Source organism: Sceloporus undulatus, chromosome 1 (assembly GCF_019175285.1).
Source record: "Sceloporus undulatus isolate JIND9_A2432 ecotype Alabama chromosome 1, SceUnd_v1.1, whole genome shotgun sequence".
NCBI lineage: Eukaryota > Metazoa > Chordata > Lepidosauria > Squamata > Phrynosomatidae > Sceloporus > Sceloporus undulatus.
The window spans coordinates 93,479,003-93,496,732 of NC_056522.1; the positions used below are offsets into that span (position 1 = coordinate 93,479,003).

General features: G+C 39.3%; 1 protein-coding gene across 3 annotated transcripts in view; it reads right to left on the bottom strand.

The window, feature by feature from the left end:
* Positions 1 to 17,730, bottom strand: part of PEX7 (peroxisomal biogenesis factor 7) — a 74,498-nt gene that overhangs the window by 17,489 nt on the left and 39,279 nt on the right. For all 3 annotated transcript variants that reach the window (XM_042445903.1, XM_042445900.1, XM_042445902.1), the window contains one exon: positions 17,176 to 17,231. In XM_042445903.1, coding sequence (XP_042301837.1) covers positions 17,176 to 17,231 — 56 coding nt within the window. The remainder of the gene's footprint in view (positions 1 to 17,175; positions 17,232 to 17,730) is intronic.

Consider the following 17,730-nt stretch of genomic DNA (forward strand, 5'->3'; position numbering starts at 1 on the left):
GGTTCTCTTGGCAAGATTTTTTCTGAGGAGGGTTGCCATTGTTTTGCCTTGAGGCTGAGAGCAAAATACCTGAAGGATAAAAGTTTGGGAAGCACTGGGTTGGACTGTAGGTCTGCAAGGAAAAACTGTCTTTCTGTTATTATCTTGTGCAAACCACAGGTGGATCCTTTTTTGAACTGAGACCAGGATAAAATGCTATAAATAACTAAAGCACAACTTCCTTTTCAGTGATCAGAATGTAAATTCAGTAACATCCTAGCTATTTAGCTGCTGGGGCAAAAATTAAGTCAGCAACCCCTTCTACATACTGTAGTCACCTGATCTAGCAATTAAATTTTATTTTAAATTTTATTTCACCATGGAGTTGTTAAGCACATCGAAGGGCATCAGACTAGCCTACGGATGCAATCCAGGCCATGCAGGAAACACTGTGATGCTCAATATCTTCTAATTTAGGGGAAAGTTTAGCAGAAATGAATAGGAATGCTCTGACAGCAGGGAGGAACTGCTACACTGGCTCCCTCACCACTTGAAGTAGCCATCTCACTCTGTTTCTCAGCTTTTGCCACATAGCCATTCATAATAATAATAATAATAATAATAATAATAATTTTTATTTATAGACCGCTATTCCACAATGATCATAGCGGTGTACAGTAAAATTGCAAAACAATACATAAAATTGCAAGGCCTCTCTCCCCCTCAAGATGGTGGTTGGAGGAGGGCTCTTTGTCTTCAGGCCAGGCCTCTCTCCCCTCAAGATGGTGGTTCATACCCTCCTCATATGGTTTCTGCACCATCATAAGAGTTTTTGCTTAAAGTAAAAAAGTAAATCACCTTATCCTATATTTATTTTGGTGCACGTAATGAAAACACACATACACCAGAGTCGTTAAAACTGTCATGCAATAAATAGAATATTCAGCTATGTTAACTGAAACGAGATCTTTGGCTTGTGTATATTCAGTCACACACTATATCCAATGATTTCTATGAGCATGTATTGCCCTTTCATTTTCCCCCTTTCCATAAGCACTATGTACATAATGTACACAGCTGGTTTTACCACTGGAGTGGGGAGCAAAAGAAGTTGGGTGGAGAGAGACACTGATCTATGCAAAATTAAATTCAGGAACAGTTCAGGCACACAGCAAACACTAGAAGCTACAGGATTTGTTTGTTTAAACTGTCTTCATTAATTACTCGGCAAATTACCTGACCAGAATGGTGGCTACACAATGGATGTGCTATGGCAACAGCCCTATTTAGATTCTCTTAGTAATAGAGATCAAGTACATCCTTGCATCTGCCTATAAATGTTTTGTAGTATGCTTTGGCCCACAAACTGTAGGGAGGGACAAGTTTATTAAGACACATATAGAAAGCAATTACTTATTTCATTTCAACAAGTGAAAAAGACTTATGCTAAAATGATAATTCTGCAGCCTGAAAAAACCCTGTGATAGGTTTGCCTTAGGGCCATTATAAGTCATAAGCTACTGCAAGGCATGCATGAACAACAAAATCTGATGACACAAGAATAGAAGTTTCCAAGTCAGCATTTAAGCTGAAACTGACCACTCCCCACTCCAATAAATATACAAACCCCTAAAGCTATAAAACCCTCCCCCTAAATTGGCAAGCAAAACTACATTCCCACAGTTAGTTCCAACGATTACATATCCCCTCCTTGTCAACCCAAAAGCCACTACCAGGCTAGAAGCATAAAGACTACAAAGTAAATTCACCCCCACACATTCCAAACTGCATAGGCAAAAGCTAACCATACACTCAAGGCCAGGGGAATGCTCTCAGGCCTGAGTGTCTAAGGTGATACTCTGCTCAAAGAAATGTCAAACTATCCCACCACATATATCCATAACCCAAAACCCGTATGCCATCCTGGCAGAATCCATCATAGGTTCTGACACTTCCCAAGAAATGCCTGTCATAGGATTGCCTTTGGGTTGTATACATTAGAAATGGCTTGAAGGCACACAATATGCACTGATTTGCTTACAATTTCCAAGCACAAGAATATTTATGAGGTTCAGTTTTAAGAATCTGTTGTTTGTTGTTATTGGCAATCAAGTCAGCTTTAACTTATGGTTACCCTATGAAAGAGAAACCTCAAAGAGCCCTGATCATCTACAGCCCTGCTCAGATCTTCAGATTCAGAGCTGTATCTTCCTTTACAGGATCAATTGATCTGTAATGTGATCCTTCTTTTTTCCTACTTTTCCTTAGCCAAGCATTTGTTTCCTTTCCAATGAGTCATTATGTGTACAATAGTTGATTCATTTGGGCTTCTAGTGAGAGCTCAGGCTTCATTTGCTCCAAAACCCATTTATTTGTATTTCTGATATTCCACTGTATCCACAGAATTCCCCTTCAGAGCTGCATTTAAATCAGGTTTACTTTTTTCTATCAGTTTTCTTCATTGTGTATTTTTCACATTGTTGTTAACTGTCATCAAGTCAATTCTGACTTATGGCGACCCTATAAATGAGAGACCTCCAAGTCACACTATCTCAACAGTCTTGATCAGGTCTTCCAGATTCAGGACCATCGCTTCCTTGACTGAGTCTATTCATCTAAACATAATCCACCTCTCTAAAGCACCATCCACACTGCAGAGGTAATTCAGTTTGACACCACTTTAACTGCCATGGTTCAATGCAATGTAATTCTGGGATTTGTACTTTGTGGTGGCACCAGAGCTCTTTGAGAGAGAAGGCTAAATGTCTCACATAACTACAATGTTCAGAATTCCCTTGCATGGAGCCATGGCAGTTAAAGAGGTGTCAAACTGTATTATTTCTATTATGCAGGCCAAACCTTTCTAGACTTTTTACCATTTTGGTTGCCCTTCTCTGGATACACTCCAGCTTGTTAATTGGCTGCCCAGAGCTGGACACAGTATCACAGGTCACGTCCAACCATAGCCGATTTTCTTCCTATCAGCTTTCTTCACTGTCCAGCTTATTTTATTTGTTTATTTATTTTCATTTGTATGCTGCCACACATCCACACACATAAAGTAGAAGTAATGTGGCCTGGCTGCTTCTGAGCTTGTTATTTAATGACCTCAGTATTTAATTTATTTACACTTAACAAACTTATTTTGTCCCTTCATTGTTGCTCTTCCAAGTTTTAGTCTTCTTCTGATTTCTTGACTACAGTCTCATTTAAATTGGAGAGCCAAGGTATAGGAGATGTTTCACTATTTTGGTGTTTTCATCCATCTTCTTTCATAGAATCTTTCAAGAACTGTAGTGTTGGAAGAGACGACAAGGGCCATACAGTCCAACCCCCTGCCATGCAGGAACTCTCAATCAAACCATACCCAACAGATGGCCATCCAGCCTCTGCTTACAGACCTCCAAGGAAGGAGACGCCACTACACTCCGAGAGAGTTTGTTCTACTGTCGAACAGCCCTTACTGTCAGGACGTTTCTCCTAATGTTGAGCTGTAATCTCTTTTCTTGTAGCAGCAGAAAACAAGCTTGCTCCCTCCTCAATAAGACATCACCAAATATTTAAACAGAGCTATCATATCACCTCTTAACCTTCTCTTCTCCAGGCTAAACATCCCCAGCTCCTTGAGTCGTTCCTCATAGGGCATGGTTTCCAGACCCGTCACCATTTTAGTTGCCCTCCTTTGGACACGCTCGAGTTTCTCAACATCCTTTTTGAATTGTGGTGCCCAGAACTGGGCACAGTATTCCAGGTGGGGTCTGACCAAAGCAGAATAGAGCTTCTTCAAAGCTCTTTAAATCACCTGTGATCATTATGTTTGTTTTCTTAATATTCGACTATCACACCACTTTTGCACTTTCTTCCTCAGCTCTCTTCGGTGTTTCTTCCACACATCTGCTATTTTTCTATCCCCCCTCCCTTTCCCCTTATATCCAGAGATTGTGGCTCTTTTTTTGTTATGTTTTATTGGAAGTTTCCAGTTCCCTGTGCATCCTTTATAGAGAAGCCTATACAAAATGAAAGTAAGGATTTGAAACTAACAGTAAAAGAGTATGGATATGGCCAAGGCCTTCCATTTATTAAGCTTCATTTCAAATGGGGAAGGCTATGGGGACTAAACCCAAAGTCACAAGAAGAAATAGGCTGTGGGACACAGAAAACTGCCACCGTCTTAGTGTTCTGCAAGGAAATTTCCATCATATTTGACAGCAGACTTGCGTCAGTTGTACCCTTAGATTAAGAAACTGTATATGTTTCAGTTGGGGATGATGCAAATGCACTTCTCAGATCTCTACTATCCATTAAAATAAATGTTCCTGAGGACAGAACTTCATGGATATATTTGAATTGCCCATTCATGAGATATCTCTGGATGCGAGTGGTTGGCTACAAATGAGATCGGTTTGAATAAATTCTATTCAGAAGCTTTGTAAACTAATAAGCATTTCCTTCGCAAAAACCTACATGTAGAAATATGAATCATAGAGAATGCTTTGATCCTACCATGATTTATTATTAACAGAAATGCTGAAGTCACCTGCTCCAATTTTTAAAAAGGTTACTTTTGTAAGATTACACTAAGACCAGAATTCACCCCTTCGCCTTGGCAAGACTTTCTTCTGACATGAAGTGCTTATGGCAAAATATAGAATTCAGTGCAAAGGTCTTATTCCCAGGTTTGTGACATATGACTCCCTTCATCTTTAACAAAAGAGTAGGTTCAATACTAAAATGTCAGGAGAAAATACTCAGAGCAACTGAGAAGCAAAATGCAATAGGATCGACCCAGACTGAAATTGTAGTCAGTATCAAAACAAAGAAATCATCCAGGGAATATTTTTAAACAACAAAACAGAGTTGTTGCTAAGACGTATCTTAGTGTTCTTTAATGCCATTTGACCCAACCAGTCATGCTTCCTCAGCACTGTAGCTACAAGGGGCCTATAAGGATCTGTCCCCTGAAGGATATCTAGGCTTCCTCTCTGTATTTTCAGCTTTCATTTTATAAACTGTTGTCCCTATACCTGTGGAAATAAAGCAAAAGCATGCAGGTACTATTTTATTCAATTTCTCAGTAAGTAAAATAACTCCAACCTTCCAATTTTCTGTCCAATGAATACCAAGGAAGTGGAAAAGCGAGAAAAGCACGAAGTCCGTATTTTTAATTTTTTTAAAAAAAAATATTAAGATTAATATTAAGGAAGTAATTAAATTACATTTTAAAAAAATGAAGCTTCAATTCCATACTCACTTACCTTGGCAAGACTCCAATGGATCCAATGGTACTTTTGAATAAACATGTATAAGATGAACTGTTTTCTGGATTTTCATTTGGTTCATTATTTAATCAAAATTTCCCCAAATGTACATAGTTCTTCATAAATTGGATGAAAAGAAAGTGAGATGATAAAAATGTGAATGTGGGAGAAAACGAATCCAACAGTTTCATACAGACAGGAATTTCTTGATTTGAATTCCTGTGTATTCAGTCATGTTTGTCGTGCTGCTTTAGGGATGGTTATTTTGGGCTGGTTTTAGGCAGCACACAACTCCCTTGTTGCACAACTACACCAGCTGCCAGTCTGTTACCAGGCACAACTTAACATGCTGGTTATGACTAATAAAGACCTGGATGGCTCAGGTCCAGGATATCTGAAGAACCGTATCTTCCCATATGAGCCTGTCCAAGCTCTATGATTTTGAAAGGAGGCACTTTTCTTGATTCAACCACCTGCATAAACACTTTTGGTGGGAACACAGGAGAGTGTCTTCTTCATGTCAGTACCTAGACTTTAGAACTCACTTCCTAGTAAGGCTAGGTTGACTCTTTCTCTACTGTCCCTTCAGCAACAGGTGAAGACATTTTTATGCCGGTAACTTTTGGGGAACTGATGGTTGTCCAAGGACTTTATCACATGGGGACCTATGTGCTTCCATCCCGAAAATGGTTCAAGTGTTGGCATCCCAGAAAAGCAAGCAAATTTGCTAATGATTATCACACACAGAGCACAAAAGGTGAAAAGCACATTACGTATGCAAGAAACTGGGTAGAAAGCGAATTTGGGTTTAAGACAGATAAGGATAAATCCCGTTGATAGCTTGGAAATAACATTTTTGTGCATGCTAAAAACTGTCATTTCCACAAGTGCATCCACATGCACGCTCCAGAGAGGGAAGGGAAATGGGGAGGAAAATCCTCTTTGTCCCAGAAGCTGTTTCAGAGGATGGAAGGCTGAGGTTTCCCTTTGCACATTTCCATAAAACCACACACACACACGAGAGAAAGAGGAGATGGCTTCATAAACCTGCCTGATTTCAGCGAGGGCTGAAACTCCCAGATGCCCTCCTTTTCCAGGACATATTCTCCATTTCTCCCTTCTGTACAGGAGGAATTCTAAAACGTCCTCTCTCTGCCTTCTCCCACCAGCTGTGCCCTTAGACTTAGGCTTCCCTTGGCTTAGAGGCTGCAGGAGGAGCAGACCAGCCCTGCAAGGGAAAGAGGTGTATGTATCTCCCTTTAAGAACAAGGATGCCTCCCTCTCACTGGCACAGCAAAGGAAACCTGAGAAATCTGGGAACAGGGAGACTCCGCACATGGTTTTCAGATTGCTGCAATTACACAAAGAAAGAGAATTCGTGAATTAACTAGAAATGAAAACACGGTATTTTTGCAAAAATGCCTATTCCCTGATTCACCTCACTTTCTGTTTGGTTACTAGCCAGTTTGTGCGCTGCGTCATCTGAAAAGCAAATGCAAAATTGTCCCTAATGCCCTGGATGACTCTGTGTTGTGACCAGTTTAGCCTTCCAATTTTCCCCATGTGATAAAGTCCCAACAATGTATTACCTCACCCATGTCACACTTCAAAGTGGAGAAGGGAGGGGGAAATGGAGGAGAGGAGGTGAAAGGTGCTAGTAAAGCTAGGATAGGAGAATTGACAGAGAGGTAAAAGAAAAGCAAGAAGTTAAAGTCTCTTTTTTTAAAAAAAAATAGAGAAACAAGGAAGAAAAAAATGGTAAACAGTGTAGAGGTGAAGAAAAATGTGTCTTGGGGGCTGGACAGATGGAGAGAAAGGGGCAGCAAGACACTGCCCTTTCTGCTCCAGACAGAGGCCACATCAACTAAATGGTTAAGGTTCTGCGAGACTTAAAAAGAACCTCGGCAGGTTCTTTTTAGGATGTGCACAAGCCGCCATTGTAGCCTTCACAAGCACCGATGATGTATGCATGGCACCATTTGAACGCTGCCCCATGCGTCATCATGGCGGCCCCTGTGTGGATGGGGTAAGCAATGATGGTGCTCGCAGCGTGCAGTAGGTTTCGGGAGCGTGAGGACGGTCTGCTCTCCCGAGCCCTAGAATCGCCCCAGGCCGGCACATAGCGCCAATCTGTACCAGGCCTTAGTTAAGTATTTCAGAAGTTAACTGTGCAGCTTCATCAAATAAAAAACTGATGCATCTATGTAATTCTCTGATTTGATAAGAGATGAGCAAGATGAATTTTACAAAGAAGAGGCATCAGTGAATGTAAATATTAACCCATGAGCAGGCTTTAAGGATGTGGTAATAGCTGCAAAGACACAAGTCAAGACTCCTAATTCTGAATTAGGACACTCTGGCTAAGAGCCTGTTTGAGTGCTGGGAGAGGGTAAATCTCTGCCAATGTACTAAGGTTTCTACAGAGCTGACTGTAATGCAGCATGACAGCACTCAAGTGTGTCTCCATGGTCAATCAATAGCTGGGGAGGCTGGGGTCACCATCTCAGTGAAAATGTCTCTCCACTGAATATGATTGATGATGAGGGCTGTTTCCTTGTTCCAGCTGCACAACTGCAGCTGGATGTTGGCCAGGAATTTCCTGCCCCTGACTGGCTTTAGGGGTGTGTTGTGACACATAAAGTGTCATAGTCCAAGAAGGTCTTTGGATTAACAGCAAGTATGCCAGAATATGTCACCAATAGGATTCCTGACTCTGTCTTTAAGCACTTATTTCCTTTATTTTGGAATGTGAACGTTACCTATGAAGTTCTAGTTAAAATGGCATCAGAGAAATTTGTAAGCTAAATGATATACCCATTAGAACTACCATTCAGATTGAATCAGTGGCTCTTGATTGCAAGAATTAATAATATACTTCTTCTGAAGGTCATGACCTAAAAGTGTGCTATACAAGTTCACTATCAGCAGTACATGTTTTCAATCATTCTAAACTGATGAACTTTCATCAATGCCAGATCAGTCTCTGGTGTAGAAACCTTACAAATGCTATCTCTGCATCAGAAATAAAAAATATTTCCTTTTGTCTACAGACAGTTTTAATTAACTGATTACAATCAATTATCCTTGCTTCCAGATACTGGATACAATTTCTAACATGACAAAGAAGAATGTCCTCAAAGGCTCTAATACTGTGTGGAACTAAATACACATGCAATTCTTTAGCTGGAAGACCACAATAAAGCTAAAGTTCATAAGAATTAGACAAAGTATCCAAGTACTTCTTAAGCATTTCAAAGATACAGTATAGGCAAGAAATAAAATTTCTGGGCTGAAAACTTTACTTTTGAAAGTGTTTTGTTTCTAATTTTTTTACAAGAAATATTTATAAATACTTATTTTAGTCAAGTTATGGAACCATTAATTGTATTACTTGGTAAAGATTGTAATATATTGTTTTTATTATTTCCTATTTTGATATTGTATATTTAGGTTTTATCATAAGTTGCTCTAATGACATTTGGTCCAAAAAGCAAGGTAAGAATCTAGGCCTAAATCCAATTGCTAGTCACAACTAGAGAAATAACACTTAATCAACTGCTGAATGGCAAGTCAGCACTTGTGGAAATCCCTCTAATTCAATAATCTACAGTGTGCCCTTTCCTTACATGGGAGATCCATTCTGGACCCCTTGCGTAAGGAAAAAAAATTGCATATGCTGGAGCCCCATTGGAAATAATGGGGCTCATATACGCAGCGTGGCGCGCCCTCTTACTTGTTCCAGGCATGCCGAGGCTTCTTCTGTCACAGGCTTCCAGCATATGGCGTGCCCATGTATAACGTGGGCTCACTGTACTTTAATTGGGACTAACAAAATTATTTAAACCCTATACGTCTGCATTTTAGAAAAGTTACTTTTATGAAACAGGGTATGAATATTCCATTTCTCAAAGTGGTTGTATGCTTTCAAGTAGTTTCGAACTTATGGTGACCTTCAAGTGAACCTATCATGGGGGTTTCTTGGCAAGTTTCTTTAGAGGAGGTTTGCCATTGCCATCCACTTAGGCTGAAAGTGTGTTACTTGCCCAAGGTCATCCAGTGGGCTTCCATGGCAGAGCTGGGATTAAAACTCTCCAGAATACAATACTCAAACCACTACACTATGCTGGCTCAAGGATAAGAGCCTTAAACATTTGGTAGGCTCTTAACTCCAGGGTTCTTGGATGAAACAAATTACCTAGATCCATTTCAATTTGGTTTCAGGCCTGATCAGATTGCTTTGCATATCTAGGTGGATAACTTTCTCCGGGAACTGGACAGGGATAGTTTGGCTCTGATGATGCTACTCAACTTCTCATCAGCTTTTGATGTCATTTATCATAGTACGCTTCTGGGCCGCATTGCTAGGATGGGGTAATGTTTTGTTTTAAGACATGGGATTGCAGTTTTGGGTGTAATGCTGGACTCAACGTTAAGCCAAGAGCCCAGGTTTGGCTATGGTGAGACATACCATAGTTACATACTATTGGGATGAGGGGAATACAGTGTCTGTGTGGCTGTCTTTGTGAACAACATGGTACAAAAAATTGTAGCCAGATTGTTAAGTGGGGATTGGCTACAGGGACCATACAATTCCCTTCCTACAACAACTTCACTGGCTGCCAGATTGTTTTTGGGCACAATCTGAAGTGATTGTTATCACCTATAAAACTCTACTCAGTTTATGTCTAGGCTACCTAACAGATTCTTCTCCCCATATGTCCTGCTTGGGCCCTTAGACTCTCAAGAGAGGTTTGTCTCTCAGTCCCACCACCTTCACAGGCACAACTGGTAGAGGAGAAAAATACAACCTTCTCAGTAGCTTCCTCTAAACCCTGGAGAAAGAGGGTTTCCTAGGGAGGCCAGAATGACCATTCCTTGCTGTTTTTCTGTAGACAACTAAAGACTTTTTAAAAAAAAAAAAATCCTACAAAAAAATTCCAATCATGATGTCCATGTGGCATGGCACTGTTTGGGTGCTGCACCACGTGGATGTCATCAGCGCATGCCTCTATGGACAGGCGCGCAAATGATGGAGCGCAGGCGCCAATAGTAGGGCTGGGTACGTGTAGACACCCAACCCTATGTAACCCAACCCTATATAACCAGTAAAGCACCGGTCTGTACTGGGCCTAAGTACACAAACTTTGTTTCATGGGCAAAATTGTTAAAAAAATATTGTATAAAGAGGTGCACATACTACAGGCTATGTGTATAAGGTGTATATGAAACATAAATGAATTTTGTGTTCAGTCTTGTGTCCCATCTCCAAGACAGCTCATTAGGTATGTATGTGCAAATATAGGTATTCCAAACTCCAAAACACTTTATCATTAATCATTTAAATCTACTTTAATGACAGTCTTTTGTATGTTTTAACTCGATTGTGTTTATGTTAATCTGTAAACTGCCTAGAGTCCTGGTTTTGGGGAAAAGGCTGGGTATAAATAAAATTACTAATAAGAACAACAGCAATAATATAAATATAACCATACTCATCAATACTATCCTTTAGGAAAAGCCACCTTGCAGTATCTGCCCACATAGTAATGTCTCTAATCACTCTTTTTTATTTAGACCAAACTACTCTTACCTGGTGCCGTCCACATTCATTAAACTACAACTTTCATCATGCTTGTCATAGTAATGAGTATCGCAGTCTAACACATCTGAAGAAGGCTCAACTGTGGAAGGCTCTTTCAGATTGTGAATGAAGGCTAGGATGCCTTACGAGTCCTGCAAACTTGCTGTCTCACATCTTTCAAGAAAACATCTTGTGGATGCATTGAGTGTTTAGCAAAATTCTATAATGATGGCTTAAAAACAAACAAACTCTTTTTTCTAATTTTTCCTAATCAAGTTGTGACTTTGCAGACAGTTTATATTGCTTGATTACCATGGATTAAATGATATTGTCTTGCATTATCTGCTTGATGCACTAACTGTCTTGAAGATTCCCTGCATAGCAATTATATTATTGCAGGGTTTACCATCTGCCAGATTCTACAAGAGCTGCAATCTGGCATTTTCCTTCCATTGTGTAACATTTATATTATTCCAAACTGCATGTATTACAGAACTTTATATTGAGTATCTGTAGGGTATTTTAGAATCACAAAACAATATGCAAGTAAAACTGTACAGCGTAACAGCTATTAAGGTAGAAGTCAGAAACCATTTGAGTGCAGATAAAGAGAATAAACATCCTTAAACTGAATAGGATGGGAGATTGTAAAATGGCAAGGGAGACATAGTATGGGCATCATATGCCCCTACACCTCTTGATGATATCCCAGAAATTACCCCCATAATTCTATTTAACTTGTTCAGGACAAGATATAGCTAGCTAGCTAGATAGATAGATAGATAGATCCACTCCTTTTTAAAGAATCTGCCTATACCATCTGGTTCCAACTGTGAGATGAGTATGTGTCCATTAGGCAAACATCACTAACTTGTTTCAGTCAATGGCCTTAACCATCTGATTTTATACTTGCTTGCTGTGCCTGGTATGTTCAAGAAGGAGTTAATTCTTGATAGACATGCAGAGAAATGCTGCTAGAATGAATGCCATCATGAGATAGATGAAGGCCAGTAGACCAGGTAAGTAAAGAGCTATCTGATGTACAGTATTCTCTTCCTAGTTGGCAAGAGTGTTTTCTGAGACAAACACACATTCCTTATAAGGAATTATTCTTATAAATCCTACCTATCTGACCAAAATTAAATACATGGAATAACAACATTTTCTTGGCTATAAAATATGCAGAATTTGTTATAGTAAGATACCATCTTCTCTTTCTCAACATTCACATTTCCTCTCTCTAAATAGCTGTTTAAATGATTACACTTATGGGGTGGGTCTGACCATCTAAGCCTATGGCAATGAAGTTCTGTGCTACCTTAAATGCTATCAAATTTTATTAGATACAAGCTGTAATACCCAGTGAAGCTTGGGAGAAATCATTAACTGGCATGAATGATCTTTAAGGATGAATGCCTCTCTCTTTACATATCCTCCCGTTACATATCAGAATCAGTATGGCTCTCCTGATTCACAATTAAATATACTACTCTGTATGAATCAAAAAATAATGTGCCCCCCAGGCACTTCCCAAGTGTATTTTGTGTCTTTCATACAGTCTAGAAATGAATTCAGACCATCTCAAATATTCCCCCTAAATTTTGTGAAAATCCATCCTCATAATGACTTGTTATACAGTAACAAACAGACAAAAAGACTGATAATATAATTCATACTGTTAAGGAAAGTTCTCAGAACGGCATTTTTTTTTCCAAGCTCAACTCATCCACATTTTCCCACAGTTGTAAACCGCTTAGACACTGCTTAGGCGATATGAAGTGATACACTGCTCCCTCGGGTTACGAAATTAATTCGTTCCGTGGCCGCTTTCGTAACCCGAAAAGCCTTCGTAAGCCGAATTGCCATAGGCGCTAATGGGGAAAAGCCGCGTTTCGTGCGAAAAAGCGCCGAAAAGCACCAAAAAATTTTTTCGTAACCCGAAAAACATTCGTAACCCGGAACAATTATTTCCAATGGGATTTTTTCGTATCCCGGAAATTTCGTAACCTGGGTATTTCGTATCCCGAGGTACCACTGTATATATAAATGAAGCTTGTTTCAAATCATCTCCCTTACCTGAAATTCCAAATGGGTGGCCGAGATAGTGACACCTTTGCTTTCTGATGGTTCAGTGTACACAAGCTTTGTTTCATACACAAAGCTATTAAAATATTGTATAAAATTATCTTTTGGCTATATGAGTAAGGTGTATATGAAACATAAATGCATTTCATGTTTAGATTTTAATCCCATCTCCTATATATCTCATTATATATATATGCAAGTATTCCAAAATCCAGAACACTTTGGATTTTGGATAAGGAAGACTCAACATGTATGTCTCTAGATTGTATGTATGAAAAAATAATTGTGGCGACCCCCTGGATCTCCTCAAAGTGAATTCTGTTTACAGTACGCAGCCCATATATTAAACAATACCATCTCAAACATTCCCTCCACAATTATCCATCCAACTGTTTCCACATGTTATAGTAACAAACAGATAGTCAGAAACTGATTTTTATTTATATAAATAAACCTTCATGGACTATAATGAAAGAGGTGTGAGCATTTCATCTTCTTCTGTCTTTGCTACTCTGCTGTCTCCTCCAGTCTTTAACTCACTCAAACTGTTTAACAGCAAATGGCCTATTATTCAAGTTATTTCTGGTAAGTTTCACTTATGCAAAAGCTCTCATATTGACTGCAGGATACTGGTTAGCTGAGCAGCTATTATATCAAGAGCATCTGTCATGGCAGATGGCCAATATTTCCCCCCTCACAGATTAGTCTTTAAACAGCAAGAAGCCATATATTTTTAGTTAGTACTTGAAAAAGCAAATTTGCAGGACTAAAGCCCTTGTGTTTCCCAATTAGAAAACACTTTCTACAAGTATAACAAATGTACCTCTACTCTTAGGCCTAGTTCTCATTAATGTACAAAAGGTGATAAATCTATGTCTCGGATATACCACTCCAGATACAGGTGATATCTCTCTAAAAATGTGAATGTTCCTAAGCACAGAAATATTTAGCTAATTAAATTAATACAAGTGCCAACTATTTTTGTATTTTTAATATGCAGCATACAACTCTAGCAGCAGCTTTGTTTGTTTTTCAAAGCTATGAGTGAGCAGAGTGTGGCCCTAGATTTGCAGCTCACAAACTTTCCTCCTTGACTGTCCATTTTTTGTCAAAAAAAGCTTCTAAAAGTAGATGTTCACTTTTGAAATAAATCACACACACACACACACACACTGCTACTGTTAACATGAAAGAAGAAACTTTTGTAAAAACCCAGAAGTGGACTTTTGGCCACTTCTCATTTTCTTTTGTTCATTTCTTTGCATTTTGGGCACTTTCCGAAGTTTCCAGGGGCATGCTAGGGAAAATAAATTATCCTCCATACCTGCTAAATTTGCCTACTCACTATTCAAAAGTAAGTACAGTGGACCTGAGCCACTTAGGGCTTTAAACATGGCGTCCAACCGTGACCAAATCCAGACTAGGTCCTCCATGCCTGTAATCTGCATGGGAGTAGGGGTACATACACTTCAACTGGATTTCTCCCCTCTCTCTATGCAAATTAAAAACAGGGATTGAGTTGTCTAGGTAGGATGCAGAGTGGAGAACAGTAAGTTAAAGTTCCTTTATACCTTACACTAGACTAGACCCAGATCAGTCCCCTACTTTTAAGGAAGAAAAGAACAAACTATGTAATAAAAGTAAGTTGTGTACTGTTAACTATGGAAAGCATGTTTATCAGCTCAGTTGTTATTTGTGAAATATTGTGGAAAAGGCATGAAATACTTTGAGATGGAGAAATAGCCTGAAGCAAAGAGATCAAGGTGGCCACGTGCTGAAGAAAATAGGACTCTTGCACCTTCAACAGTTGTAATAATAAATAATATAAAACTTTAATTTATATCCTGCTTTTTGTTTCCACAATCAAAGTGGCGTACAACCTTTAAAAAAATACAATATATACAATTCCCCCTCCCCTTAAAAAAGGATTAAACAATTCCATACATTAAAATTACAGATAAAAATCTAAAAACAATACTACAATAATAAAATAACGGTGGGCAGAGTCTTCATTTGTATATGTCTGTGGGGGGAGCGTTACATGGCCAGGATCTATTCCAGGAAGGCCTGCCGGAAGAGATCTGTCTTGACAGCTTTCCTGAAGCTCTCAAGGTTGGCAATTTGACGGATCTCGTCCGGCAGGCCATTCCATAAAGTGGGAGCGATCGCGGAAAAAGTCCTCTGGGAGGTCGCCGTCAATTTGGTCTTTGTGGACTGCAACAAATTCCTCCCAGAGGATCTGAGGGTACGGGAAGGAGGCGATCGATCCCTTAAGTAGGTTGGGCCCAAGCCATAGAGGGCTTTAAAGGTAATGACCAACACCTTGTACTGTGCCCGGAAACGAATAGGCAGCCAGTGGAGTGATTTCAATATAGGTGTAATATGGTCACTCCTAGTTGTTCCTGTAATCAATCTGGCTGCCATATTCTGCACCAGTTGAAGTTTCCAGACTAGGCACAAGGGTAGCCCCATGTAGAGCGCATTGCAAAAATCAAGTCTGGAGGTTACCAGTGCATGTACTACCGTTTCAAGGTCCCCCCGTTCCAGGAAAGGGCACAGCTGATGTATCAGCCAGAGCTGATAACAGGCACTCTTGACTGTTGCATTCACCTGATTTCTCATCTGAAGCGACGAGTCAAGAAGCACCCCTAAGATGCGAACACATTCCTTTGAGGGGAGCGTGAACCCCTCTAGGACTGGAGGTTGCGGCCCAATACCTGGTTTGGGGCCCCCTACCATAAGTACTTCCGTTTTGTCTGGATTCAGCTTGAAGTTTCTGTTGGTGTGGCAAGATATAACTTCTGAAATTCTCTCCTCTGCACACCTATAGAATATACCAGTGCTTCTTTTTAAACTGGGCACTCTGAAAGAAATGCAAGTTCCAACTTATAAAACCAACCCTACACGCTTAGGATCCAGGCAGTCTGAAGGACTGCATGCTCTCTTATGAGTATGCCTTAGTTCCAAGGTCTTCAAGGGAGTTGCATCCTAACAGCTCCATCCACATGTCTAATGGGGCCATGAGCAAGGGCTCCTTTTAGGCTCTGAAAATCCCTAGGCTAGCCTCCTCTTGACCTTACAGTGGCAGGCAAAGACTTCTATTTGAATAGGAACTAGGTTTTTTTTAATGCTTTTAATATGTGTATTGGATTTGAGATGATTTTTTTAGCATGTATGGAGCCAGTCTTCTGTGCTGGCATCCTTCTGAGAGCTGTGCAGACTTCCAAAAATGCCAAGAAATGAACAAAACAAACCCAGAAGTGGTCAGTAGTCCACTTCTAGTTTTGAATAATTGGGGTTTAACAATTGGGGAAGTGATTGTGACCTATTTAAAAGATGAATATCTGCTTCTGGTAGTATCTGAGTGACAGAATTCACCACTTTAAATCTTTTTAAAAAATATTTTGATGTATGCATTCAATTTTTATGTTATACCTAGTTTAATTACATTTTAGCAATTATCTTTTGTATGTTTTCATGTATATTGCATTTGCTTTAATTTTGTAAGCCACTGTCAGTCACAGAAAAAGGGATACAAAATAAGTAAATATTCTATGCCGAAAAGGTGCCAACAAGTTCATTGGTTTAGAACTACTGTGGCTGGGTTTTGTATCAATTTAAGTTAACCATATTGATCTGGAAGCAGCCAGCAGGGTCATTGGCATAGTTCCTGGGTGAAGTATAAGTGCCAGGTGCACTGATTCAGCATGCCTATCACAAAACTCTCCCTTCAGAAGCACCTTTTATAAACAATATCCAAAAGAGTAGATTCATTCATACTGTTCATACTCTTCTGTACATAAGGCTATTGAGTCCCAGTATTTGCATTTGTATATACCCTTTACAGTTTCATTATTTGTACATGACATATGCTCTACAGACTTTCAAATAAAAGGGCATAAAGGTACCTAGATCTAGAAAACCATCTGTTAAGCCAAAAGGTATCAAGCTGATTAAAGGGAGTTAAGAATGAATCTGAGATAGCTGCGTTTGCTCTGCCATTCTGCCACTAATGTAACCAGATGGCAAGCAAAATTTCTATTTTCTTCTACAACCCAAGTAGATCTTTTCACAGATAGAGTGTTATTTCCCAGGGACAAAACCAAGATCTCTCTCAAAGCATTGTAATAGAATCAAATTATCTTCCACAACAGCTGGACAAAACACCATTCCCAGAAAATGCTGTTTCCATGGCCTGGGAGCAAAAATTGGTATATGCATCATAAAATACAAGAGAGGATGATATTATGCAGTAAAAAATAATTACTGTACCTCGCAGTAAAATCATACGAACAGGAAGCCAATATAGTAGCATGGAATGGCGAAAACTGCAAAGAAATAAAAAAAATATTACCAGCACAAAATGTATGGAGGTGCATTTATTAAGAATGGAATTTCATTAAGTAGTCTTAGAATGGATCCAAAAGAAAATATTATACTATGTAAAGATTCCATTTTCTATTTTATCATAGCAGCACCTAGCAGTTCTGCTGTAACTTTTTATTTCAGTTCCTTGCATGACATGGGTATTACATTTTTCTTTGGCTTGCAGACAGAACATGAATTTCAACCTATGAAGATATCCATATCTTAAAATAACCTGTTGAAGTATTAAAACTCTGACTCAATTCAACAGCAGCAATACCCTTTCTGAATCTGTAGCATTTCACAAAACATTTAAGAGAAAGAGAAAGAGATGTCATACTGCTTCCAGTAAGGCCATACTTCCTCCTAAAACTCTTTTAATTTAATTACAATTATTAAGCTTCAAGCCTGATGATTACCCAGCTTAAGGCCTGGAAACTGGCAAGAGCACAAACATTTAAA